General features: G+C 39.8%; 2 protein-coding genes across 6 annotated transcripts; one reads left to right on the top strand and one right to left on the bottom strand.

The window, feature by feature from the left end:
• The first annotated feature begins 7 nt into the window (after positions 1-7).
• LOC5512705 (cytochrome P450 2E1) lies at positions 8-5,231 on the top strand. 2 transcript variants are annotated; one of them, XM_048732895.1, is made up of 3 exons: positions 26-159; positions 780-938; positions 2,954-5,231. In XM_048732895.1, exon 3 carries the CDS (start codon positions 2,985-2,987, stop codon positions 4,464-4,466), a length of 1,482 nt encoding a protein of 493 aa, XP_048588852.1. In that variant the 5' UTR covers positions 26-159; positions 780-938; positions 2,954-2,984; the 3' UTR covers positions 4,467-5,231. The 2 variants fall into 2 exon arrangements, with proteins under 2 accessions (XP_001632993.2, XP_048588852.1); XM_001632943.3 differs by lacking the exon at positions 780-938 and having other exon boundaries at positions 8-159.
• LOC5512681 (misshapen-like kinase 1) lies at positions 5,045-27,842 on the bottom strand. Of its 4 annotated transcripts, none has more exons than XM_048732891.1 (34): positions 27,420-27,842; positions 26,865-26,930; positions 25,221-25,277; positions 25,013-25,057; positions 24,858-24,938; positions 23,867-23,915; positions 22,895-22,956; positions 21,744-21,834; positions 21,298-21,370; positions 20,759-20,816; positions 19,947-20,001; positions 19,034-19,197; positions 17,852-17,945; positions 17,612-17,711; positions 16,154-16,218; positions 15,991-16,046; positions 15,178-15,347; positions 14,496-14,548; positions 14,133-14,203; positions 13,436-13,579; positions 11,919-12,110; positions 11,294-11,357; positions 11,163-11,228; positions 10,721-10,798; positions 10,503-10,570; positions 10,107-10,179; positions 9,779-9,879; positions 9,581-9,674; positions 9,159-9,217; positions 8,849-8,891; positions 8,739-8,774; positions 7,744-7,824; positions 7,463-7,602; positions 5,045-6,761 (listed from the first exon to the last, which is right to left on the bottom strand). In XM_048732891.1, exons 1-34 carry the CDS (start codon positions 27,459-27,461, stop codon positions 6,678-6,680), a joined length of 2,775 nt encoding a protein of 924 aa, XP_048588848.1. In that variant the 5' UTR covers positions 27,462-27,842; the 3' UTR covers positions 5,045-6,677. The 4 variants fall into 4 exon arrangements, with proteins under 4 accessions (XP_048588848.1, XP_048588850.1, XP_048588849.1 ...); XM_048732893.1 differs by having other exon boundaries at positions 11,919-12,092; positions 27,420-27,819; XM_048732892.1 differs by having other exon boundaries at positions 17,858-17,945; positions 27,420-27,817.
• Between the last annotated feature and the right edge of the window lie 137 nt (positions 27,843-27,979).

The raw sequence follows: 27,979 nt of genomic DNA, 5'->3' as shown, positions 1-27,979 counted from the left end.
AATACCGCTGATCATAATATACCACGGGCCCGACTGTACTTCGACGCCCGTGTTCAAGTAACTCCCTTTTGACGTGGGACTCGTGATCTCTCGTACGGTTTTTGTGGCCAGTAAATCAACAAGAGGAGTGCACAAGCAAGATTTTTAGAGCAAATTACGGTAAGTTTGGAAAAATGTTCACTCGCCAGTTACTTGGGACGACTTACCATAGCTTTCAAAGAGTGTTGAAGGAAAATTTAATAACGGTTTCAGACCGATTTTGCCGACTTCTGAGCCGGGTCGAAAGCGTACCATTCGTACCAGCACACGTGCCATAGTCGCTTCTCCCGCAGTCGATGAAGATCTCGACAAAATTGGGCACTAAACAAGCAAAACGAACATCCTTACTTAATGCCTAATTACTATAGCTCACTTGGCTATGGACTGTACGGCGTTTGGGAAAACTTATCAGTCCAAAACAATGACCCAATACCTTCTAGATTGCTGAAGAGCGTGCAACAAGTTTTAGCAAACCGCCAAATGATTCTAAAAGGTGAAAAACACATTGACAGAAAAGCTAATACGGTAAAACAATCAAAACAGATTATTTGAAAAATGGTTTTGTTCATAACTCCAGGCTGTTATGTTTTTGAAACTGACCAAATAGGACGGGGAGGAAATGGGTATGACAAAAAAAAATCAAATTCCTACCAATCAATGACACTCGGTAAAAGAATTAAGACTAATATATTGCCAAACCTTCTAATAATTAGCCTACCCTACATTTATTGGTATTTTAGCGAAGAAAATCTCAACGCGATACGATAAGCTGCCGCCATCTTTGTTTTTGTGTGAGGGAGTAGCAGGGGTACGACCACGGGCGCAAGGAATTCAACAATCCCGAATAGAAGATTATGCCAGCTATTCAAATCTCGATAGCAAAAAAAAAACGCCTAAAGGTAAACTTCTCTCGCTACTTTCTAAAATTTCAAGCTTAGCTGGCTGCATGTATACCATGTGACATGACGGAAAAACCTGGAAACGCACAATTCCAGATAAAGAGAGAAAACACAATTTCTTACAATGGCTATAGGTTCCTTGTATTACGGACTGATTTTCAAAACACAAATAACTTGAGGCCGAAGTTCACATAACCAGATTTTGGCTTTTAAAGATAATTTTTCCTTGATCATCCTTGCCCTGTGTATCAGCTAAGGGACGAAACGCTTAAATTTCAATGACACTTTACAAAAAGTCGCATCAATTTAAAAAAAGTCGCACTTGATATTTTGTTTGCTATAAGTTACTAAGTACTTAGAGAAATTCTCCGCCTTATTCGATGTAAAATGGGCTTATTTGAAGCTTCACGTCATGTTTTTCCGTCATGTCATACCATGTAGCGTTGAAACAACACTAAAGCAACTGTATATCACTGTGGCAGCATTTCCTTTCCTTATTTCCTTATTAGAAACTTGTGAACCGTGTCTTTTCGTTCTACGGTCCGTCCGCCATATTGTGAAAATCCACAGGAGCCCCAGTGTTTTTTTAAACATTTAAAAAATACCGCTGTAATAATCGCGGGCACACCTCTGTTCGACGAATGGAATGTTTACGAATGGCATGTTTGACGAATGGCATGTTTGACGAATGGCATGTTTGACGAATGGCATGTTCGACGAATGGAATGTTTGACGAATGGAATGTTTGACGAATGGCATGTTCGACGAATGGAATGTTTGACGAATGGCATGTTTGACGAATGGCATGTTCGAATTGAAGGATAGCATGTTCTAATTGCATGTTTGAACTACATAAAAGCATATTCGAATTGCATGTCTAAATTGAATAATATCACGCTCAGATTGCATGTTTGAATTTGAATTTGCATAATCAAATTGGATAATCGTAATTGGAATTGGACAATTCGATTGAGTGTTTACATGATTGCATCCAAAGTTTGCATGATCCAGCCGATTGTTGGCACAATTGAATCGCACGTTTAAAGCCGCATTATCACCAGTAAGACAATAGAATCTATTAGAATTCGAGATATTTAACATCCGCTCCAAATAGACACACTGCTTTCGATATTTTGAAATATTTTTCGAGTTTTCCGTTAAAAATCATTTGAAACTGTTATGTAATCGACCGAAAGTAAACTGGTGACAATGCGGTTTTTTGAATGATGACTTATTTGAATTGAAGATTTACAATAATGAGGGGACGAGATAATTGGAATTTGCCACTTTTGAATGGAATAATTGCATGTTTGAATGGAATAATTGCATGTTTGAATTGAATAATTGCATGTTTGAATTGAATAATTGCATGTTTGAATTGAATAATTGCATGCTTAAATAGAACAATTGCATGTTTTAATTGAATAATTGCATGTTTGATTTGAATAATTGCATGTTTGATTGGAATAATTGCATGTTCGAATTGAATAATTGCATATTCGAATTGAATATTGCATGTTCGAATTAGGTGATCGCATGCTCAACTTAAGGCCAAGTTACACGAGGCAATTTTCGTCTGCAACTGGCAACGCAATGATGACGAATAAAAATATTGCCAGTCGCAGGGGGATGTCACACGATCGCAATATTTTTTTTTTTTTGCAATGCAACGCGCCTGCTGAAAAATTCAGCGGAAAAGCAAGAAAAACAAGCAAGCTGATTGGTTCATTTCGAAAACCCATTGCGATGTCAGTCATCGCATCTTATTATTGGCGGTGATTGAAGAGGGGACGTGTTTGGTAGACATATATATGTGTAATGTATTACGTATAATACCAGAATTGTTTGATGTTACAAGACTGGAATTTTTCTGATGGGCAAATGAACGTATTTTTTCATGACAAAATAAATACGCTTGAATACCAATAATTCAATATATCTCACAATAAAATGGCCCAGTCAATATCTCAAGCACTGCATTTCGCACAAGTAAAACGAAATCCTTTATTTCACAGATTTCACTTCAGTATAACTAAGGAAAAAGCCATGATCGCTGAAATCCTTCTTCTTATCGTCACTCTGGTGCTTCTACACCATCTGTTCTATCGTTACACCGAGCCCTCCAACCTACCCCCTGGACCACGCCCTTACCCTCTAATTGGAAATACGCCACTGCTGATTGGCTCCTTCTCCTCACTCCACGTTAAGCTCACTGAGCTCGCGAAAATATACGGCAGCGTCTACACTCTCTACCTCAACGGGCAGCGGTCTGTCATCGTCTGTTCTGCCAAGGCAGCGCGCGAGGGATTAGTAGAGAGAAAAGACGCAATTGCAGGTCGTCCTTATAGCTTTACGTTGGATTATGTTACCAATGGTAGTAAAAACATTACCTTTTCTGACTTCTGCCCAACATTTCTGCTAAAGAAACGGATTGCACAGTCATCCATGCGTCGATACTACCCACAAGTAGAAGACAAAGTCAATAATCAGTTGGAAGAAGTACTGGCAAGGATAAAAGCGCTTGACGGAACCGCCTTTGATCCACATCACTTATTATCATTAGTCACCCTGAATCTTGTGACCTCGATGACATTCGGAACCAACTACACACTCGATGATCCAGAATTTCTTCTTTTGGTTCAAATGATTGATGATTCAACTCGAAGTATTGGATCAATGAGCACGCTTGACATGTTCCCGTTTTTGATGCATCTGCCCATCAGCACATCCAAGCTACTCAAGAGCATAACTAAGACTGTCAACGAATACTTTATGAAACAAGTTCAGCGACACATAGACAGCAACGACGGCAAAAGCATCAGAGATCTCACTGATGGATACATCAAGGGGCTTACAGAGGCAGAGAAAGAAGACGCCAGCGTCCACGAAGTAAACTCAATCGAGCATATTGCCATGGTGATGGCAGACATGATTGTTCCGGGCTCAGAGACCTCTTCTACAACAATGGGCTGGATGATCGCCTACCTCGCAGTTTACCCAGAAGTCCAAGCGAGGCTGCACCAACAGTTGGATGACGTCATTGGAAGAGACAAAAATACAGTCATCACTTTAAAGGACCGTGATAGATTACCTTATGTAGAGGCGGTCATAGCGGAGACGATGCGTATTTCGACTGCTGTTCCTCTTGCAATTCCACACAAAGCAACGTGTGACACGACAATCAACGGCTACTTCATCCCAAAAGACACCACCGTCATCTTCAACCTGTGGGGGGTGCACCTCGACCCCACCGAGTGGGCGGATCCCCACGTGTTCAACCCCGCCCGCTTCCTGGATGAAGACGGCAAGTTTATCAAGAGTGAGAAACTTTTGCCTTTTGGAGCGGGGAGGCGGGTATGTCCCGGTGAAAAGATTGCGAAGATGCAGCTGTTTTTGATGACATCAAGACTTCTACGTCACCTGGAGTTTAAGCCGCCATTAGATGGCCCACCGCCAAGCCTTCAGGGAATGAAGGGTTCAGCACTGTACAAGCTGCCTTACAAGATACGAGCATTAGAGAGACTCTAGACAACAAAAGACTAAGCTCCACCGAGCCTTGAGGTTTGTCACGCAGCAATTAACGCTAAGTAACGAAAACATCTAATAAACTAGATATTTCATACGGATTAGCTGCCAACTTGTCTGAAGTTATCAGGTCGACTTAAAACATTTTGTTTAGTTAACCTATCGCATTTTACAGGGAAATCTAGAAGGGTCACAAGTAATTGCTTGGTCAAGCTGTTTTGATTCTCGCTAAGTTGACCCCTAATAGGGGCGTGCCGGCGTCCTTCTCAAGTGGTACTTGAGAGTGCGAATCAAGCACAAATTCTCGTCTTGTACTCCTTAACTATTACACGTATGTCCAGTTTGGAGAAGCGTAGAAGCTAGCTCGTAAGGCTTTACAGGATTGGCTAAATTACCTCATTGTACTACTGTATCATCGCTCTTCGTCTGGACCAACCCAATGTGGTGAAATCTCACTTCTGATGAGTTTGGGCTCGCGTATCGCTTAGAAGTAGTTACAGATGGAACAAAAGGGATAGGGTGGGGGAGGAGGGGGTGGAAAGAAGCCTTTAAACCTCTTGATACAATGGACTCGGACTCACTTTAGTTATCAAACGTTCGCGTTTTAATGACATTTTTCAGTCATGTAAAAAAAATATTTCATCAGCTGACACAAAAGACTTTACTTATGTACATATATAATATGACCTCGGTGAGAACGCAAACTATACAAGGCGAATAAGGAACACAAAGCGAAAAAATAATAATAAACTAAAAACATAAAACACACGTGTGTGTGACGGAACTTTGTTGCCAAAAAAATGATGCAATTGTCATGTGCATTTTAGTACCTAAATGAATTGAGCCACTGTCAAATGCAATCCACAATAAAAATCGCTCAATCTTTTGCTAAATCATAAAACATTGTAATTTTTCGAAACTATAAGATATTTCAAACACAAGTCGAGCAAGTCAGGTCAAAAGAGGCTTTACGCTACTAGAACATTTAGCTGTGATACAATCTTTCGAATTTGATTACAAAAAAAATGAAACTTCGACCTTCGCCTCCGCGCAAAAAAAACACAATCTCTTAAAAACTATTTTGATAATCAAATCATATCACTAGTTTCCTATTAACAATGCCCTTTGTGGGAAATTTAATAAAAAATATAACTATATGATCCCTAAAGAACTGTTATCTTCGAGCTTCTGTCATAGGAAGCACGAGGGGCCCGAAACCAAAAGCGGTGGAGGAGGCTAACGTCTTTCCCCTGCCCTCTACTGGCGCTCCTTAAGAAATGTAACAATTTGATACTTTGTTTTAAATCTAACTAAGCCATAGTGTTAAATACTTGACTAAATAAACATTTTATCAAAACCTCATTAAAAGTGTTACGTTGAAAAGAAAAACTTTAAAAACCTTAAAGTGCCCTTGTCAGCCACACCTTTGTTATTGTTATTATTTGATATTGGAAGGCACATAATGTTTAAATCTCGAAATAACCATCTAAAAACAATGTTCAATACTCTATTTACCAAATTCAATGGAAAGTATCGCATTGGCTTCTCCAAATCAGCCGATGGAAATGGATGCTTTTTCACACTTGGCACTTTGCTAGCATGACAAAAAAAAAAAAAGGCGGCTGACAGAGGCTGTTAAAGTCTCGTGCAAATAGTCCAACAGTATTAGAACAGCATTTCACTGCTTGTATGAGGTTAAATAGATTGAGCACGACGCAGACGCTGTCCAAATGTTGAGGCATTAAAAGTTCTGCTAAAAAATAATTGTCCGAAATGTCCCCCCACCCCACCCCCCTCAAGCCCACTTAAATAATGGCAACTTGCGTTCCCTATAGTCTACTTAGCACTTTTACCCAGCAGTTTTCCAACTAATGGTGGCTCTACGGTACTCGAGTATGAAAAAAGGCGCGGATCGCCAAACCTGTTTATTTTTTTTCGTCCTCAATTTCCACAGGGACACCATTATATAGTACATAGCAAATTATGAACTACTGACCACAACAGACTATTTCCAGGAAGACAAAACCGTCTTTCTTCTTCAGCCTAGCAGCTACTTGGATACGTTTTACTGAAGGGAATATATTACAGCCAGTAGCAGTTAAGTTTCCTCAGTTCTGACACTGATGACGACTGATAACTCCGCCTTGGGTCAGCGGTAGTTCTACAGCGAGCCCAGCGGCTTCTTTAGTATTCCAGAGGTTCGACGGTGCATCATCAATAGCCGAAATTCTTGAACTGTTTGCTTAGAGTCATGAAATAGACCTGTCCGCTCGATGTCGACCGAGACGCGAAAAATACCTAATAAAATAAATAATTAATCAGTGGAACTGAATTTAACATAGCTCTATCTACCTGAAAGTTGCCACGGGCATCACAAGAATACCAGTGTACCAGAGTATAGCAGTTTTGTTTTTCTGGTTAACGAACACGACTAGGGGGTTTAACCCCCCCCCCCCCCCCCCCCTTTTTGGCTGCCAGAAAGCCATATGTAACAAAAAAATACCCCCTCCCCCCTTTGTCACTGAGCCAGCCCCCTCCCCCCCCGTTAGCGAAAAGCTAGATCCGCCCCTGGGGATACCATACAGCTTGCAAGCTCTTGCGCTACAGAGACATAGTTGATGCAACCCTAATTGGCTGTTTTCCATAGTTATATAGTCCAAACTTCCATCTTCCTAAGCCTCGCTTTTGAGCTAAAAAACAGGAACCCAATTATAACTATGGAAAACAGCCAATTAGGGTTGCATCAACTGTGGTATTATTTCACACGTAGATTAAGTCGAGCACGAGAATATTACATTGCTTAGAAACCACTCTTCCGCTATACGCCAGACCTCCATTAAGCGGACAACCTCTATATAACGGAAAAACTTTCCAAATGTCTGATCTTCCAATCATCCTCTAAAAATAAAACCTCCATCAAACGGCCACATCCAATAACGAGCACATTTCTCGTATGGAGAGTCCACGGTATAAAAGAGAAAGCCAAATAATCACTTAACCTTTTCATTTCTCTCGCACAGGAAGCGGAAGGTTTGAGCTCGCTTATGCATGAACACTCCGTCAAGCAAGCCCGTCTCCACAGCTCTCACTTCGATGGCTTTCTCGCCCCAGCCCATAATCTGGCCAACGCCTACGCTAGCTGTTAAAATATAGACCATATAACAAAGGTCAGGATCTGTAACGATTCGAATGAGAGAGTTATTGGGGCCCAAGGACGCGAAGGACTGGAAACTCATCATACCAAAATTCCCGCGTAAACCACAGGTATACCACAGCTTACCTATAGCGTAGGGTGTCTCCCCCCACTGCATGGTGGCATGTCTGACGAGTTGACCAAACGTGTCCGCGTACACCCCCTCATCTGGAGAAATGACAAATACGAAATACCCTCAGCCGACTTGCGCTAAAAATCACGTGACTTGTGGCAGAATGGTGGAAAACCCGCGCCCCCTCAGGCTTTTGGCGGCAAAATAACACAAAACGATTTATTCAACGCTTACGAATCATCCAGAAAGTTCCTTGGTCAGAAAGGGCTTATTTACGTGGAAGGATTCAATTCTTTTTCGTCGTCGCTCTCTGGCGTGACGGCACAGTAGTTTCTGTGTTCATTTGAACGTCATCTCTTGGTGCAAGTCCCTATTGTTATGGCTGTAGTGTTAAAGTCGGAGTTTGTTTACGCTTGAAATAATAACACATATACCATGGGTATACCATGGTACCATGCGTGACGAACAAATGCCGACTAGAGTACGAGCGTCGGTGGTTAGAGCCGCATTGTCACCAGTTTACTTCCAGTCGATTACGTAACAATCTCCGATGATTTTTAACGGAAAACGCGAAAAATGATTCCAAATTGTGAAAAACAGTGTATCCATTGGAAGTTTCGTTGAGGATGTGATTGGTAATTTAGAGCGGGTGGCCTGTTAAATAGCGCGGATTCTAATAGATTCTATTGTCTTTTGACGGTTGTGGTTTCCGTCGGACCCCCTGATAATGCGAACTGGTGAGTATGCAATGACGCCGCAAGGATTATATGAACAGACGAAGTGAGAAATATATGAGATAGCAAATAGTAGGAATTCTCCGAGGGCCCACAAGGCTCTTCGCGCCTAGTATAACACGTGCCGCCCCAGGGAGCATTGCTGACCCTAGTGTAATCTTAATTATACAAAACAAATGAGCGAGCCAGCTGCAGAAATTATCAATCAGGATGACCGTATAGAGTTCAAAGCTCTGGAAAGTCTATTTCTAGCAACGAGTAGTCGTAAGACTTACTATTGAAGCACAGTAACAGCTCCCGACCTCCTGAGCCTGAAATAAATACCATAAGTCCATCAACTTATTATTTTCGTGGAATCGTAAAATAATAAAAGGCGCAAGCTTACTTGGTAAGGGCGTGATCGCGTGGGGATAGAACCGTTCCTGTAACTGAATAAAACATCAAATCAAGTGTTATCACAGGACAAGAATACTTTTCAGCACGAACGAATGTGGCCACTAAAAAACATAAGTCAATCAGGATCTGAGAAACGTCGTTGTTTGACATATGACTGCAGCCATACTTTACCAGGCTGGCATATTTACGCATCCTGTTTGTTAGCTTTTAAAAATCTTTCAAAGCAGCCATAGAAGTGCTTATAGTACTATAGATTTTCTGGGCTAACTGGGTCTGAAGAAGAAGTCAAGCAACTTTACCTTGGTGGGTATGTAGAGGTCGCTCACAGCAGCGGAATCCAAGTCCACGGAATGAAAACCTGAAAAGGAGAGCGCATCGCAAAATGTATCGAATATATGTAGCCGTATAAAGCATATAAACGTATAGACACGCAAAGGTTACAGTGGCAATTTGGAAGATTATACATGATTGGTTCAAACATCTTATGACCGATTCATTTGAACAATTTATATAGCACTGACTAGTATAACTACATATCTCTTGAAGCGCGGTTTTCCACGATTACATCGCAGTCACTGCCTTACTTATAGAGGGAGAGGGAGAGTCAAAACGTACAAGCAGAGACGGGCGTACCAAGGGTGGGAGGAAGGGGAAATCCTTTTTTTGGCCCTGGCCTATATATGAATAGGCTAGAATCCTTGGCATGCTCCCTGAGACTTACCGATGTCCGACGCGTAGCAGACCTTGAGTTTACTGTTTTCTTTCTCAATCGTCATGTTCAGTAAAACAGGGTTGTGCTTTAGATCCGGGAAGGACTGTGGATGACAAAGCATACAATTACCTATTTAGATTATTGGCTTTTTTTTTTTTACAAAAAGAACAAAGAAGAATAAGTTCAAAGTGGCAGCAGCTGTCTTACCTTGAAAGCCATGAACTTGTGATAAGGTTTGGGTGCCCACGCATACACCTCGATGCGATTCCGTGACGCCATCGCGAGGAATTTGATTCGGTGAAAATTTACTAAGAAAAAGGTTAAATTTCAATTAAGAGATAAAACTCCACAGGAAGATTGCGGTTCTAGGGTTGACCACAGGGTAACTGCAGTTCGCGGTCGTACCACAGGGTCACTTCAGTTCGCGGTCGTACCACAGGTTGACTGCAGTTCTAGGGTCGTACCACAGGGTGACTTGCAATTCCAGGGTTGCGAGGCAGGATCATTCTACAGTAGTTAAAATCGCTCGACTTACCGACTTTATAATGCACGCAACCCTCTATTGAGCCCACGGTGGTGTACCCCCGTTGCCTGCGGTTGTGATCAGCCTATGGAACAAAACAACTGGCTAAAAAAAAGCTAGATGCAGCCAGATCAAGTGTGTCCGTGTTTACTGATTAACCGCTGAGTTATCACAGTCAATGTGAACAACAATCAAATCCCTGCATAGATCTTTTCAGCGAGGCTACAAGCGTCAACGCCCAGGCGTGTGACTTGTGTTTACCACGCCCTCCCTTGGCCGACAAAAATTTTTTTCACAAGAAGAGCCATCAGATGCTAAACCTTTTTACACAACAATCTAATGACCACCCAGATCCATCGATTCCAGAGAAAGTATGTCTCACACGCGAAGCTTGGTCAAGGTTCTTACCTCTTCCCCCTTGAGGATTTTTGCTTTCAGCCACGAGAGATAATACACACGAAGCTTATGTCGCTTTCCTTTCGAAAAAAACAAAACAAGAAAAGCATCAATATTCAGTGACTTGCACGCAGATAGAGCTGTATAATGCAGTCAAATCAATCTAACGCATTTGCCAGTAGTATAACCTACTGGAGGCATTGTGACACGCATGCGCTGATGTTACCTACCGCTGATCGTGATAAGAACATTAATGCCTTCTAAAACATCAATCTGCTGGAAACGACGCCGAGAAATCAGCTGGAAGACTAAGATTACAGAACAAATATGTATTAAGTATAAGAAAATTGTTTTACTATTTGGAAGAGAATAAAGCCGTTCCTATTGTAGGATGGGTTGAGAAAGCCTGATGAGACAGACGCTGTGAGGTACTTTGCCAATTACTAGCTTGTATTGAAATGGTCCTTCGCAAATGTTTCATTTGCCTTTTGGTCAAGCCTTAAGCTGTCATGGCCATGCCCGAAGATCCAGCATACTTTGCGGGCGCTCCCAAAGGTCACTCCCCCGCGGACCTTTGGGAGCGCCCGCAAAGTACGATGGATGGCCTTAATCACAGGTTATTTACAAGATGTAACGGTATTTCGCAGATTTAGTCAATGTGAATAGACGCACCTTTTCCATTGCCGCTTCGGTCCAATAAATAGAGCCCAGTCTCCGTGCCTATTAGAAGGTTGACACCTAACACAGGAAAACCGGGTAAGTACAAAACGACGTTGCAAACTGTTGGGACAAATGCTTCATACCCCATAATGCGCCACAGAGGATCTCACTTCTGAACTTGTACTTGTATTTACGAATCTGTGGCATCTGAGGGTTGAAAGATAAGAGCTTATGAGATATCGGTAATGGGAATAGCGCGTAGTCAATCATAATAACGTGACCAATCAATTCCCTTGCTGTGTGCAGTCAAATGGCTTATGACGCGACAGTGAAAACATGAAAGCCATCGATTTGCTTAGACGATTGATTGACTACGCGCTATTCCCAAACGAGACAAGGATTTTGGATTCGCCTAGGTCGTGCAACAAGGAACTCGGCTATAACATATCATACTACAAAGTGTTGTTTGTCACGTGGCTCGACAGGTGTGGCTACTTCTCACGCAATGCTGGCTGGGGGCTGTTTGGATTTGTTTTCAACGAGTTTTTTTGTGTACATGCAAGGAATAAAAAAACACATTTAAGTTCTTGCAGTGGTGTGGTTGATGCTGTGGGGGTGAGATGTGCTGAATCAAGGGTTCTACAAGGCATATTCCTGAGGATGACCAACTACCAATAGAGGCCCAAGTAATTCACCTATGTTCAAGCTACTTATGTCCACATGAATAGATACTACAACGATGACAAAGCGAAGCATTGCTTGACTTACTGCAAAATCATCTTGACTTGCAACAGATGTTCTCTCGGGAGCGAGGTTGACCGAGACTTCAGAGGGGGCCTGGGACCGACCAAACCCGAAGCTCCGCTGTTTGACGATTTTCCGATCGTTTCTCATTGGCGGCTCGTGAACAACGAATGAAGAAGCGATGGATTCGTCGGAAGACTGGGGTTCAGGAGAATTCTGTTAGACACACAGACAGACATTGAACACTCAACCAACAGCTGCACGAACGCACGTACGAAAACAAACAAACAAACAAACAAGACTGGATAACGACAGTATGAATCAACAATGTACATAACATTAGGCATAAAATAGGTATACAAAGGCACAATTCGGGGAAACCTTTTATGCAAGAACACAAAAATGAACTCATACAAACATGCATCAGGGCTATTCATGCTCTTTCCGATGTCAAACATGCTTCTATACGAGCAATTTTCCAGTCCCACACTGGTATATTGGGGAAAAAGTTTTTGGAAAAAAGTCAAATACAGAGGAATTATTGTTCTTTCCAATGATGAACAGTCTTGATTGATGATGTCAATCATACTTCTATAAGGAGAAATTTTCCAGTGGTATATTGGGGGAAAAGCTTTTGGAAAGTAAAATAGACCACCTTTAAAGGACCAGTAAACAACAATGGTATCATTAGAAAGACAATAGACAGGATGTAGAATGACTAGAGGGTCTGATGTTTTTTTGTTTCCCCTTACCACGTGTTACCACATTAAATGTGTCTGAATGAAATTTAGACGAAGTTAAACAGAGTCACGGTCGCGCGCCCTGGGGCCGAATGCCGGCCCCTGGTCAGGAGAACGACCACCTCGCGCCTTTCTTGCACTGGCAGCGTTTCGAGTGAAGCTAACCTATGATCCACGCTTTTCAGTCTCCACCCACCCTCCCAAAGCTTATGGTAAGTATATTCCACTGGGAAATCAGTGTGACGGGTATCCCCTGTGGCGGGGAGCTGTGGCCCGGTTGGCATGGTTCCCTGGGTAGCCCCCAACTTATCTGACGATGAGTTTAACTCAAAATTGCTTTTCCAAAAAATTGCGGGTTGATTGAAGTCAGTCATTATGCTGTGATTATCATAATGGGCATGAATGAATAAAAATACTTTGCTCTTGATTATAATAAAACAAAATAAATAATAAATGCATTTTCAGTTTACTACGAAACAGTACCTTTGTTAACTCGAACTGGTATTTCTCTCCCTTCAGAGTTGGAATAAGCAAAAGGTTCAACTACATTGCCCTTAAAGCCTACGACACACTAGGCGACTTAATACGCTCGAATGTGTGAATTCAATCGCCGGCGATCAGGCGAAATTGGTCGCCAGAATCGAACGAATCACACGTTTAGATATCGGCGAGTTCACCCCTGCAGCAGCAGGCAGACGTGGCGATTTTCAGCCAGTGATTAAAATTCGCTGGTACAAGTGTACAAAATCACCTAGTGTGTTTTAGGCTTTAGAGTTTGAGTTAGCAGGGTTTAACACCCACCTGTAGTGATCGTATTTGCGGGGACTGCTGAGGTGACTGGGGTGACTGAGGTTGTTGGGTGGCAGGTAGCACATCTGGTAGGTTGTTGCCCATGGGGCGGGAAGGACTTCCAGGGTCCTGGAGGCTAGCTGTTGATGAACTCGACTGGAAAACAGAAAACAATAGTATGCTATAGTACTCTCAGAAAATATTTTTACTAACAAACTTCTCAAATTAATGATGTATACTTTTGAAACAACCTTTTTTACCATAAATAAAAGTGCCATAGAGGCATTTGTAAACAAACAAGTTCTTATAGAACCTGAGGATCAATTTGGTGATTCTTTAATAGGAAAAGAGCCTCTTTGTGAGTCAACCGGCTTTGCGACTACACGACAAGCCCGCATGTTAGAATGGGTAAAAACCACAATATATGTAGCTAGGCGCTTCAGTGGTTGTCACCCATGCTTACATGTGGGCTTGTTGTGTAGTCGCAAAGCCAGTCAATCGACTGTACATGCCCCCTACACCCATCCCTAACTACAGGCCGGACTCTGTAGCCACCACCTACCACAGAGGCATTATAATCTTCTAACCAAATTAAGTGTACTGAAGTCTTCTGACCCTCGAATCTAAACTTTAGGGATTCTTCAATTGGAAAAGAACCCTTTTGAAGGGCCTAAATCCACCCCTAGCTATGGGCATGACTACTACCTACCACGGAGTCATTATCATCTTGCCGGCAAACAAGAGTATTGAAGTCTTCTGGCTCAACTTCAGGCGAGGCATCTGAAAACACAGCATGCACCATGTCATTATAAAACAGTACCGGTATACTTTTTCTTAGTCCTTGCTATATTTGTGTTTAAGAAATTATTGCAACCTATTACATGCTAATATGAAAAAAATCACCCTTTGAATGAAAATGTTATAATTGATGCTGCTTACAAAGGAGATGTTATAAAAAAGGACGAAAGACATAAAAAAATGAATAAAAGTGGGGTTAAGAATAGACAGGGTGTACCAGAAATTTTCCCCAAAATGTATTCAGCCATGGATGATTAATTGAAATATTACTTACTGTCATTGTGTCTAGTTAATGTCCTTTCATCATATTGTTCATCCGCTACAGACCTGGAAATGAAGAAGTTTTAGACTTTTTTATCCCTTCAAATTCTTCAACATGTTGTGACAATGATTCAAACTTTTGTTTTTGCCAGTAAATAAAAAGAAAATGTCACTGTCTCCAAATATTAGCAACAACAAAAAAAAACATCAGGCGCCTACCCAGGATTGTCTGAGGGTGGGTGCGCAGTGATAGGAATCATATGGAAAAACATAGCATTTGAAGATTTCTTAATAAGAAATGACCCACTTTTGGCTGCCAAGGGGGGGGGGGGGTGCGTGCACCCTGTGACCCCCTTTTTATGTGCTTGAAACAGCTGGTTACTTTTCTTTATTCCTAACCTTAACTTGAAGTTATGATAACTCAATCTCTTGCAGTTACAGTGTTAATAATAAAACCTTTCTTATAAAAAATGACATGACATTTCTTTTTGAATTACTAGTTTAAGGGTGTTCTGCACTGTGGCACTGCTAAAAGATATGTGAGTTTGCAGAGACCACTTTAGAAAAGAGGCTGTCTATGCTGAGTAAATAACCGGATTTTATGCTACAAGTTTTAGCGTAAAATCTGGTTATAGTAAAAGCAATAACCTAGCAGTAGTAAAAGCAATAACCCACCCTTCCATTATAATACCTACCCAGCTCTGTGCGCATGGCCAGCCTGGGAGTTATCCGAGGGTGTAAGGGTGTTGAAGCTGTCTTGACTAGCGTCCACACTGTATACAGGAGGCATATCAATGTTATCATATCCCCCGGTGGCAGCTGCGTAGGGTGTGGCAGATGATGATACCCTTCTCCTGCTCATTTCCTGTGTAAAGAGATTTAAAACTTGTCTGACTCTTAAGCTGGCTTGAGTGTTGGTTTGGTTTTATTTGAACTTTGAAATATTCAAAGATATTAAAATATTATCAGTAGACTAATCTATACTTTAGCAATAGGCCATGGAAGGACAGAAATAATTTTGAATTATTGAAAAGGATTTATAGAGGCTTGAGGTTTTTTAAAGCAATATTATATTTCAAATGTGCTGAGGAAAGGAGGAAATATGTGGTAATCACATTCTGAAGCACAATTTTAATCCAACATGGAAAGTCCTATTTAGCATAACACCACAAACAAACTATTTAATGTATTGTTTTCCTTTAATTCTAATTACTTTCTCATGCAGCAATACACAAAACAAAACTTAAAAAATGAAACCGTAATTACGCCTCTTGTTTCCAAAATGAGCCTTGAAATTCAAGCGGTTCTTAAACACTGGTAAATGCAAAACATGGGTAAATATGCATCATCAAAATATCTATCTGTATTCATATCAGTAAGTGAATAAACAAAACGTTTTTTGCAGAGAATTTCTCCCTTTCTTCCAAACCCCCCCCCCACACTTTCTTCCCCAACATCCCCCCCCCCACACACACACACAATCAGATTCTGTTTTGTGCCATACTCACAGGACTGCTGCCAGAACTTCTGCGCCGAGGACCCTCAGAGAAACCAGGGGTACCAGCTGATAGTAGGAAAAATATTAGAAAACTATGTTGAGAGGAATAACAGGTCCATACATAGGCCAATACCTAATCTGAACATAAAACAAACACTTTACAGACTCCTAACCTTTATATGTGCCTCCTTGCATCAGTGTCAAATTTCTCCTTAAAGTTGAACGAGAATTCTCTAGCCTGCAAGGAAACAAGTGATATTGGCAAACATTTTAAAAGAAGTGGCACAGCCAGGATTTAGGGTCCCCCCCCCTGAAACCCCCACTATTATTGCTCAACTAAGTGTGCCCTGAATAAGGACCCACTGAAAAGGAAAAATACAAATTAGCACCTCCCCTATTTTTTTACAATGAAAGCTGTGTTATTGTTCTGGGAGGATTTTTACTCCTTGCATTGTAAAAGCACTTTTTATAAGACAAAACAAAGTTGTTATATGTCATCCCCATATAAGCACCTTCACTGGATAAACAGCTTGCCTGGGACATTAAAAATACACTAATTTGAGCAATTACAGCCAAAACTAGGGGGTCCACTTTGCTATCCCCCTATCTCTACTCATGTGCTAGCTGATACACTCTTTTTTATAAGAACCTTTTTATAAGAATGTCCAGGCTAAGATTTCAACAATTTTTAAGAACATGCAAAGAACATCCCGAGGCTCAGATAGAAGCAAAATATTGCTTTTTTTAGTCTTATGTGTTCTAAAATGCAGTGTTAAATTGTGTTCATGATGAATTCACTGAGAACTATTTTTTAAGCACTAAAATTTAAGAGCATAGTTAACAGGGCTTCTGGAATTACGCGCTTGTGCGGAAGCGCGTAATTTGGCTTTTTCCGTGTAATCCGCGTAATCCACAAATTTCCGCGTAATCCCGCGTAATTTGGCTAAATTTTGAAAGACAAAACATTTAATTGCACAGCTGATGTGTTCTTTTAGGGTTCTTACCTCTATTTCTCGTAAAAAAAAGAGATATTCTTCGTAAGGGTGCGATATTTCGAACTGAGTTTCGAAAACAAATAAAATGACTAGGCGTTCTTTGCTAAACCGCGAAGGCCTAGGACTAATAATAAAATACCTTTTTTAATTGGCTGGTGGCTAGGAGCCAAAGAAAACTCGTCTAAGATATCTTCGCGCAAAAAATTAACCTGTTCAAGTTATTTCGTACTTTCCTTCGGTACAAAATGTAGTTTGGGCGTAACAGTTGATATTCCGTGTAATTTAACGTGTAATTCAGTAAAGAATCCCGCTAAATTTTGATTTTCAAAGAAAAATGTATTGCAAAATCCCACGTAATTTTGCGCGTAATTTAGCGAAGAATCCCGCGTAATTTTGAGTTTTTTTCCGCGTAATTCCAGAAGCCCTGAGTTAAGAACATTTTCAGATCTAAAATGCTCGACCAAAACTAAGAACCGCTCAGCCTCAACTGAAAATTAGATGTTCTTATAAAAAAAGGGTGTATTGTGTGGGTCATTGATCCCCTGAATATGTTTCCAGCTGATGTAAAAGAATCAGAGAAATAAGGGGTTATTTATAGTTATTTTATTGCTGTTGTGCCACACCCTCCTTGCTCACCCCATGTCCTCAGCGATAAGCCCTGCAAGAAGCTGTTCGTCTTCGTCATCACTGCCTGAGAACTGATACTCTCCATCATGCTCAGTGACAGGGCCACCTCCTGAAACAATCAATCATTTGGAATACCTTACAGACTCTGAACAAAACACAGACAACAAAATACAAGCAAATGTAAGACTGATTATAGATAAACTTGGAATTAAAAAGGAAAGGTTCCAGTGTATGAACCTGACCACTTACTCTCACCTTTCTTCTTTCTCATTCTGTCAATGAAGTCTTTTAATTCAATCCTAATTTTGCGTTCACTAGATCGGACATCTTTGATGAACTCATGCTGTGATAGAAAAGTGACTCAATGAGAATGAGTGAAGACTAAAACCCAACAACCACCACTGCTAAGGGAAAAGCTATATGGCCAAATACTGCCATTTCAATAAAGTCATTGTAACAACTTTCATTGATTCATTTATGTGAAACAGAGTAAAGCCCCGTTTACACATGCAATTTTTAGTTGACTATTAGTTTATTATTTAGTTTACTATGGTTGACCATGTAAATAGGCCATCACTCCCTGACAGAGTGACCGTGAGAGACTGGAAACTCATGTTTATTAGTTGGTATCTAGCACACAAGCAATTTTTTATGTGACAATTTTAAAAGGCTGAGAAAAAGCAAATTAGCTAGCTTTTTAACTAGCTTTTTAACGACTATAGACCACATTAAAAATTGCCAAATTTGCTCCATCTATAAGAGGAAATAAAAATGGTCACATAAAAATTGCTGGCCTAGCTACGTACAAACACGGCCAACTATTTGCTCATATAGATGGGGCTGAAATCAATGAGGGGGCTGAAATCAATAAGAATTAAAGAAAGATCCATACACATACACCCATAAACATTCTCGCTGCTGAAGGAAAAGCTACGAGGGAAAATATTGACATTGTGCAGTAAAATATTATGATTCCAGGGGTGGATCCAGGGAGGGGGGGATTGGGTGGATATCAAATCCCCCTTTTAAGCATAAAAAAAAATTGAAAAGTCACTTTGTTTGAAGAAACTACAGAGAATGCACTGTCCATGTGCCTTCACCTGCTTGACTTTGCTGACGCGACAAATTCAATTCAGCCTGAAGTATTGTTAGGTCTATGTGACCTACCAAGAACCACTGGATCGGTTACAAGCTGTCTATCCGGCCATTATCCAACCCCCATTTTGAAATCCTGGATCCGTCCCCGGATTCAATCCTAATTTTACTTTATTTGGATCAAGCATCTTAATAATTTCAATTCTGTGATACAAAGTAAAGTGAGAATGAGAATGAATGAAAGACTGATACAAATGCACACAGACACCCATAAACATTCTCTAATTGAAAAAAAAAAACTAATTGTATGTGAAAATGCTGCTGATTGGCAATCACCTGTAATAGCTGGTCTGCCGTCGGTCGATGCTGATAGTCCTTGATTAGACAGGTGTTGACAAAATGGTGGAACCTCTTGGACCAAGACTTTTTGGACTTGAGTTTAGGTGGATCACTCCTTGGTATCAAGAACAATGCTCGCATAGGATGCATATCACACAGAGCTGAAATAGACAGAACAATGCTCGCATAGGATGCATGTAACAAAGAGCTGAAATAGAACAATGCTCGCATAGGATGCATCTCACACAGAGCTAGGATGCATGTCACACAGAGCTGAAATAGATATCCCTCGTAAGACATTAACAATTTATAGAAGGACAATCAAGCCCCCATTTCAGTCAAACAAAGAATCAGTAATTCAAGCTACTGTATTACCTAAGCTACTTTCAATCAAAACCATCATTATTTTGAAATTTTCTTGCAAATAGATTATAGGTGACCATTACATAAAAAAAACAATAACAAAGAATGGTTGATTGACTTCCTTTCACAATTAGACATGATGTGGTGTTGGAGCTATTAGCAAAATGGCTTTTTGGCAAAGAGAACTACAATTAATAAAACAGAGTTTTTAATGACTTGTACCCTCAGTAACCGAAACCTCCTACAAATTTTTGAGAACTCGTAATTTCAGAACTGGAGTTCTAGCTAAATAGTTACTAGGAATTGCTTTGTACATTTACTGTATTTGTACCCCCAGTTTCTCAAACCCTTAAAAACTCTTCCTTTGCTTTTCTGCATTCTTTTGTTACATTGTACAGCCAGATGTTTTAAGAAAACAAGCACCAAAAATCGTGCATTTGCGACCACCAAATAACTTGGGGTAAATCAGTCTAATTTTGATTTGCCTTTCAAGGTATAGGGAGTTACTGGTACCATGTTACCTACATGGACATAGTTTAAGACTTACGTGGTTGTGACTCTGCCATCTCTATTGCAGTGATCCCAATAGACCACATGTCACACTACAAAAAAAAAAACATTTTATATTTCCATCATTATTTTGTCATTTTACATTGGTTCAGATTCATGATTGAAAGAAACTTTTCAACTTTTCGAAATATTGAGCAAGGTGCTTTGGATTCTGGTATTTGTAAAGACATTCTGAAGATACAACTGTCTTTATACATTTCTAAGACAGTGTGACCATTCGAAAATCTCTCTACCAAGTAACTATTTAGTTAGAACTCCAGTTCTGAAATTACGTGTTCTCAAAAATTTTAATTACAAATTGGTTCAAAGCAATTTTTATTCACAGTTATTGATGTGACCCAATAACTGGAAATAAAATCCTAAGGAAGAAACACGAAGGAAATCCCATTTTTTCATTTTAAACAAGGCAATCCCCTCACCCCTCCCAACAAGAAGTGGTGTGGGGTGCTTACAGACTTTGGACCCTTCCCCCGCTCGCCAGCGTTAAGCACCAAATCTCCCGCTTTTCAGCGATTTTTATCGCTTCCGAAAAATTATTCTATAGAAAATCGTCATTTTGCCTATTTTCTAATAAAATATTTGAAACAATAAATCCCTTGCGTAGCGCAATTTATTTAACATCCTCGTGAGATCTATGAGTGGATTTGTTGGTGAGAGCTTTCTCTTAAACCCACCCCTCACCCCCCCAAAAAATGAATATACTCCCCCCAAAAATTTTTCAAGCCTTGAGATTTTTGAAGGTTGACAGGTATGGGTGTGACAGGTAAAGTATACTATATTGTAACATACTCTGTTGTCATAAGTGGCATCAGGCTGTTCATCACAAGCAATCACTTCTGGTGCCATCCTGGATATGGGGATAAAACAAATGCTATAGAGTAGACAATGTTATGGGTCAAGAACTTAGAGGGGATGGAGAGAAGGGGGTGGTGGTGGGGGGGGGGGGGGGGGGGCAAAAAAAGTACTCAAAGCAAAGTGTTTGGTGTTTCAACGAAATCACATTTGTCTTTTTGGTATTTATTTGAGCTATTGGATATTAGCATCCTGCTAATTCAAGTTAATCATTTAGCTATCTCAACAACAATACATGCACTTGTAGTATGTTAGGTTTCGTGATCATAACTTCTTTACAACTTATTAACACAGTACAAAGTTTACATGACAGCAGTGTCTAAAATGTCCACTTAACAGAAAGCTAAACATGCTTTGTAATGTTCAGATCTCCAACAACAACCAACAACATTGAGGAGAACATAGCAGACAGCTAATGTCCTGTGTATATGGGTTTATTAGATCCAGGAGACGGGGAAAATAAGAGCTAGACATACCAATATGGTGTTCCAATGAAAGTGTTTCTTCTTCCAATTGTTCTGTCAAGCTGTGCACTAACGCCAAAGTCAACTAGAGACAGCAAATAAGCATTATGTCAGCACTTGATATTTGAACTTTTTTGTTTTTAATAATGCCTTGAAATTGCCAAAATCCTTTGAGTATTTTGTGTCATCTAAGTTGCAGCCTGTTTTTCTCCTTTTATGTAATGTTTACTTTCTTATGGCCCCTGTCTGAAAGCTGTTATGACAGAAAACCCAGGAAAGATATGAACATTAGGAAGGGCTAAGACTTCAAAGGTCATACATATAATTTTTTGTAATCAGAAAGGTGTAACTATAAAAAATCATTCCTGTGTTAGTTTATTTCCAAAAGCTAATGATGCTTTGTAATCTACATACCAAGAGGAAACTAATAGAGTTTAGCAACCAGGATTTGTCCTCACCTAGTTTGACCTCAGCACTCTCTGTTAGCAGGACATTCTGTCCTTTGATGTCTCGGTGTATTACATGGTTCATGTGCAAGTGACTTACACCCTGAAATAAGATATTTTTTTAGAAGTCTGTATTAGCCAGTTCAGAGTTAAAAAAAGATGCAGGGATACTGGGTTGAATCGATCGAATCAGACCAAATGAACGATTTTGAAGAAAAGTTTGTATAGGTCTTGGAGCAAAATCCTTCCTACAAAGCTGTTTTACAAGATATCGGAAAACCAACCACATTCATGTGTTGCACACTTATTGTTTTACTTTTCAACCGTGTTTCATGTGTTGCACACTTATTGTTTTACCTTTCAACTGTTATGTTATGAATAAGGCCCAATAAAAAATTTTACAGATAGATTTACTTTGCTCAGTGAGGTAATTTGGTTGACTTCTGCTCGCAAAACACCAATGAAAACACACAACAACAATTAAACTTTGGTACCTCTGGTAAAAACAAAATGATTTTCGTCCACAACATTCAAGTAATATTTTTGCTAAACATCTAAGAATAATATTGATTTGAATTTTACCGCATTTTATATTCCGATTCAGATAAACTTTTACAATAATTGAGTGAAGGAATGACTCAGGAAATCGCTCTGATAAATACCTTTTGCGCCTAATTCATCCCAAATCGCCCCCTATACGAAGTGCAATAAAGTCCTCACGTATGGCAACGAATGATTTCACCATATCTTTTGAAGCTGTTTTGTAGAAAGGATTTTTTCTCCAAGACTGCAATACAAACGTTCTTGTGAAATAGCTTTTTGGGTTGGAAAGAGCCAAGTCCCTCACAGCATTTCTTAAACTCTGAACTGGCTTATTTCTACCTTATTTTTTTTTAGATTTAGATAGTATCAAAGGCAGGGTTGATTTTGACATGTTATTTTTTCCGTGATTTGAGGTAACTTTGCCAGCCATCCAAAACAAAGAGGATGTTAATACCCTGGAAATCCCCTCTCCCCTACCCCCTTGAAAGTTGGTGATTAACACCCCCTCCCCTCCCACACATTAACTTGTAAAGGTGGTGACCCCTTGGAGGTTGTGGAGTGCACTCTACAATAAATTAATGTAGGTTCAGATTAGGAAATATACAGAACAAATTTCCTACATTGAGGACTTCTCTGCAAATATAAGATATCCATTCTTCTTTGAGTGCTTTATTTCTTGCAGCTGGAAAAAACATCAAACAAAACTTGAGAACCTAGAGGACAATTAACAATGAATTATGTAAGCTTAACACCTTCTTTGCAGCAGAATTATGAGAGCACAGCTTTACAACGAGGTTGGGTCAAGGGATAGAAAGGCACAGCATAGATTTATATTTTTGGTTTAATTTAAAGGGATGAAAACCAGTAAATCAAGAGAATACATCTTGGAAAACCGAAAAATGGGAATGGGATTGAATCTGAGAACCAGTAGTGAGAGACGCAAGCAGTACAGAGGGGCAGTCTGACGAATATGCCATCCAGGCTCCCTTTAAATTTGAAAATTCTTGCAAGGAGACCAGTCTGCCAACTGTTAGTGTCAACTTAACCACAGGTAGCCCAAGGCTACTGTCAGTGTTTTATAAAGGAATGTATGGGGGAATTTATATGTTAGCCAAAAAAATACTTTATGGTGAAAAATAAAACTTTAGACCATGTAATAATGTGTGTGTAATTGTGATTCTTAGTGTATATAAAAATAGTTAAGGCTGGGGAGTCGATCGGCCAACGGCCATCACAAAACTACTTTGAGGCCATATAAAACTCGCAAAAATCAACCAGACGCCAATCAAGCACAAAAACACTTTGAAAACATGCCTTAGCTTTCAATTGAACTAAGTCCCATGTCACAGATTTGTGAATTTCATTCACGAGGCACTGCTCGGAAATTCAAACTTCAAGGAGTCGTCAGCGCAACAACAGCTGCACCGAGTAAGTGTCTACTCTCGCATCACCAGCGTTGCAGGGGAAACCCCCAACTCGTGCAACGGCCAGAATACCCCATACATTCCTTTATAAACCACTGACAGTAGCCTTGGGCTGCCTGTGACTTAACACGAGAGTTTGCTGTATGCAGTTGACTTGGGCACACTCACTTTTGACAAGATCTGTCACTGAACCAGCACCACAGAATTCCATTACAAGCTGTTGCATATGAGAAAAGAGCAAATTATTAACAAAAAATGAGCAAACAGCTAGAAAAATCTCTTGGTTAACTTCAGAGGTCACTGAAAAAAATACATTTAAAAACTTTGCAACTGATAAGGGTTTCCTAATGAGTCTAAGCTGGCATGCAAGGACATGTCCAAACTTATCCATTGCTATATGAAATCTACAAGGTACGTAAAGAGAACATTATCTAACACACAGTTATTGCCTGACAAAGCATAAACAACATCAAACAGCCACACTTTGTTTAAGGGTTTTTATGGCATTATAAGGCATTAAACAACAACTAGGAATTTATTTTTTAATTTTGCAAAATTGATAACAAATTTCCAGCAATTTGTTGAATTGTTGTCCGAAGTAACGCTTGTATGGGACACAAAATGAACCAAATGTCTGCAGCCCCAAACACAAATATTTAGACCTACCAATCTTCAACTGCCAGAGGCGTAGCCAGGGGGGACGGGCCAGGGTGCCAAGGGCCCCCCTTCTAGCAGCCAAAAATACAGTAAATGTTCAAGACATTATCTAAAATACAGGAAAAAATGCCTTGAAAGGGCCTCGTGCCCCCTGCTGTTAAAAAAATACTGGCTACGCCCCTGACCGCCAAAATATAGTAGTTATTGGTATATGGGAAAATAAACTGCACAGCTGTCTTAAGTGTCAGTCTGAAATCCCTCCCTTACAATCAGCTGCTAAAATTGGGCTAAAATTGACCAATCACAATTATATTTCCATATGGAGTAGAACTGTCATATTGAAACTATTCACCTTGGTATCAGCTTAAGATTCTAAAGCGAGATATGCAAAACAATGGCAAAGGCATATTGGATTAATTTGAGCAACTGTTGATGGAAAGGGTTCTTAGATTGACACTACAGATAACTGTGAAGGATTTACACGATAATACTCATGACCCACCCAAAGTTGGTCATCTTGTCCTTGGAGACTCTTTTTGATAAAAGCTCCATAGTATGTCGCAATGTTTCGGTGATTGGAAAACTGAGAATTGAATAAATAAATGAATTATAAACAGAAAAAGAATTTAACTAAAAGAAGCAAAATAAGACCTTTACCTTTCTAAGTACATTGATTTCAAGCTTTATTTCCTCCTCCTCATCCTAAAATAAGACACAATTTCTTTTAAATAAAATACTCTATAAAATATCAAATAGTAACATATGGTAATAAGACAAACCTGTGGAAATAAAATACTCCAGAAAATATCAGAAAACAAGTACAAAGTTACTTTTTATCTAAAACATGATTACAGTTAATATATACCTCTGTGACATCCATGATTTTGATCGCAGTAAGTTGGCCAGTTCTTTTATGTCTTCCCTAGAATAAAAAAGAATTGCATAATATGTAAAATGCTAGCACTAAATATAAAAAAAAAAACTTGATTATAATGCTTCAAAGTTCCCTTGGTTAAGGACGTTAAGAGGTTTAATTGCTCGCAGCACTTTATCGATTGGATGTGATGTAAATATACAGCTTGGGATGGTGACCCTTTAGGGGCAAGTTACAGTCAACACATTTTTGAGAATTCAGCCAGCATAATTCTTATGACAAACTTGTTTTCAGTCACATGAGCACCCTCTGCCTTTCGATTCCAAGTCAAAACTGTGTTTTGGTGGACGTCGATCTTAAATTAAGAATTTTTCTAATTCTTCATCTGTCACAGCTTTAGATTGACCACCACCAAACCAGCATTAAAGTGCATCACCTTCTTAGCAACTGTCAGCGAGTAAATACCCAAAAACCCAAAGACAGCAACTGAATAAAATTCAATTGTATCTTAGCTTTGCGCTGTTGTTCATTTAGTGCGTACGTGCATATGTATTTGTTGTCTGCTTTCTTGACGCCTGGTGCTTTTCAGCACTCTCTCATTGGTTAGCTGTCTAACAGCCGCCAAAGCTGCGAAATAGCTTCTGCCACCAAAAAACAGTTGCAACTTGCAAAACAAAAAACACAAGTTGCATGTGTGTCAGAAAACAAGTGTTATTGGTATACTTCAGAAATTGACAAGAGGGACATGCGCATGTGCTGTACTGTAAAGAAGCCTTATCACAATACAAATAACAGTAATAACACTATCATAAATTAGGTCCTGTTATGCCTGGTGCACACTAGTGACAAAACGACATGGTTATGTGCATTCTGTTTCGCCCGCCATAACAACATAGACATAATGACAAAGAAAAAAAACATGTTTTTCTCTTATGTTGTCATGTCCATGTCGTTATGTCGAGTGTATGTCAAAATGTCAAGCTATTCATACTTGAACATAGGAACATAAGAGTGTGTGTGCCCATGTTGTTATGTCACTAGTGTACAGCAGGCATAAGCAAAATTGTTTTTGAAACCAGTGGGAATGGGTCAAGCAACAATGTGACAGTCAATAGGAGTCGATGCAAGGATCTCATTGACTAATTAAGAAGATCATAATAAATGTGTTATCAGCAAACAAAACTACATACTAAAAAAAATAGGATTATGCACATTTCTATATGGCGTGTTAAGATATCATATCTTTATAGTCATATATAATGTATAAAGTAAAAAGAAAAACAATTACATTTTGCATTTATATTACCAATGTTATTGATGCTATCTAGATAATTCTATTGAAATCTGAACGAGTAATTTGGTATTATGAATCTCTTTTATATCGGGACTTCATTGTCAAGTTGAAATCGCTAAAAGATTAGTCTGAATATCTCGTGTTTGCAGGGCAAAGAGACTGTCAGAATCTTTTGTCACAACGCCAGACAATTTAGCCCAAGAGGTCTTGTAAATAATGCGTTCATAATGACAGCTAAATAAAAAGGTGAACGATATTTTAAAGTTAAACATATCTTTAAAGAGTTTTAACAAAGCAAGCAGAACAGTTAATCATTAGATGTGGATGGTAGTGACTCCTACCTTATGAACTTGGCCATAAGTTCCATTTCCAACAACTTCTACCAAGTCGAAGATCCCAGCCGGATCCTGCAAAATTGGACGAGCTTTATTGTAATAAACGGACCACATTTAATGTTAATCTTTAACAGTTAATCTTTTTTGGACCTTGAAGTCTAGCTAGACAATAGATATATTTGTCGTAAAATGCAAAAAAGAATATCTGTGACCCGTCTGTGATTTGCAAAAGAAGAATGAGTTATACTTACTTTAAGTAATTGCAAAATACCAAAAATGCACAACTTATTTCGTTTACGTGGTGTAGAATAAAATTGTGAATATGATAGCAGGGGGTATAGGTATGTATTTAGCTAGCTAATCCCTCGCCGACACAGAAAGGCAACAAGCCTGTACAGGATATAATATAATATCTTGCACAAACGGCAAGCGAAACTCTTTCACTCTTAAAGAAGTGGATATGGATCTACTAAAAGCAAACGAGCAAGACGACCTGATGCTGAACACAGCAAAGCACGACTTAAGCTTGAGTTTCTTTTTCTGCTGCTCTTTTCTACAAACCTTTAGAGCTGCCAGATCAATGTCGTCGAGTCCGTAAGCCATCTTCTAAGTTATTACCGCCAGATGAATGCGTGAAGTGTGAGTATAGCTACAGCCAGGCAGCACGAGTTATTCGTTCTCAAGAACGCGATGCACTTCCTGTGATTACATCTAGAAACATTCAACTCAGGAACCCGGCCAACGAATCATCCTTTATTCTTAACGGAGCATCAGTTTGGATTAGAGATACTCATGTATCACGTAGACAGGAGGTTTCTTTGGAAGCGTCTACCGCCTGTTGGCAGAGTTTTGAAGATTTCGAGAGGCTGTCAGTATCAGCGAAGATTCGGTCGGCACATCAGAATGTGGGGAAACGAGCTTCACAACAAAAACGTGGGAGGGGCATGGGACTAGTTCACGTGACTAGTAGACAAGCAAGCCTTTCGCGCGTGCGTGCGAAGAAAAGCGGAAAGGCCGGAACTGGAAATGCGCTTTTTAGAACGATGAACTTTTTTTTATTTAGTTGTTATTATTTGGCCTCCGGTAGGTTCTTCTTTCCGGTGAGTATACGCGTAGCTTTC

This window comes from Nematostella vectensis, chromosome 9 (assembly GCF_932526225.1).
Source record: "Nematostella vectensis chromosome 9, jaNemVect1.1, whole genome shotgun sequence".
Taxonomy (NCBI): Eukaryota; Metazoa; Cnidaria; class Anthozoa; order Actiniaria; family Edwardsiidae; genus Nematostella; species Nematostella vectensis.
This window is presented reverse-complemented; position numbering and strand designations above follow the sequence as displayed.

What these genes read in the sequence shown, in the direction of transcription:
- LOC5512705 (XM_001632943.3), top strand. Translation starts at nt 2,985, where the DNA reads ATGATCGCTGAAATCCTTCTTCTTATCGTCACTCTGGTGCTTCTACAC.
- LOC5512681 (XM_048732891.1), bottom strand. Translation starts at nt 27,461, where the DNA reads ATGGCTTACGGACTCGACGACATTGATCTGGCAGCTCTAAAG. An exon ending in AAATCATGGATGTCACAGAG is followed by an intron (nt 25,058 to 25,220) that starts GTATATATTAAC and finishes GTCTTATTTTAG; the next exon opens with GATGAGGAGGAGGAAATAAA. An exon ending in TGTTCTTATCACGATCAGCG is followed by an intron (nt 10,571 to 10,720) that starts GTAGGTAACATC and finishes TTTTTTCGAAAG; the next exon opens with GAAAGCGACATAAGCTTCGT.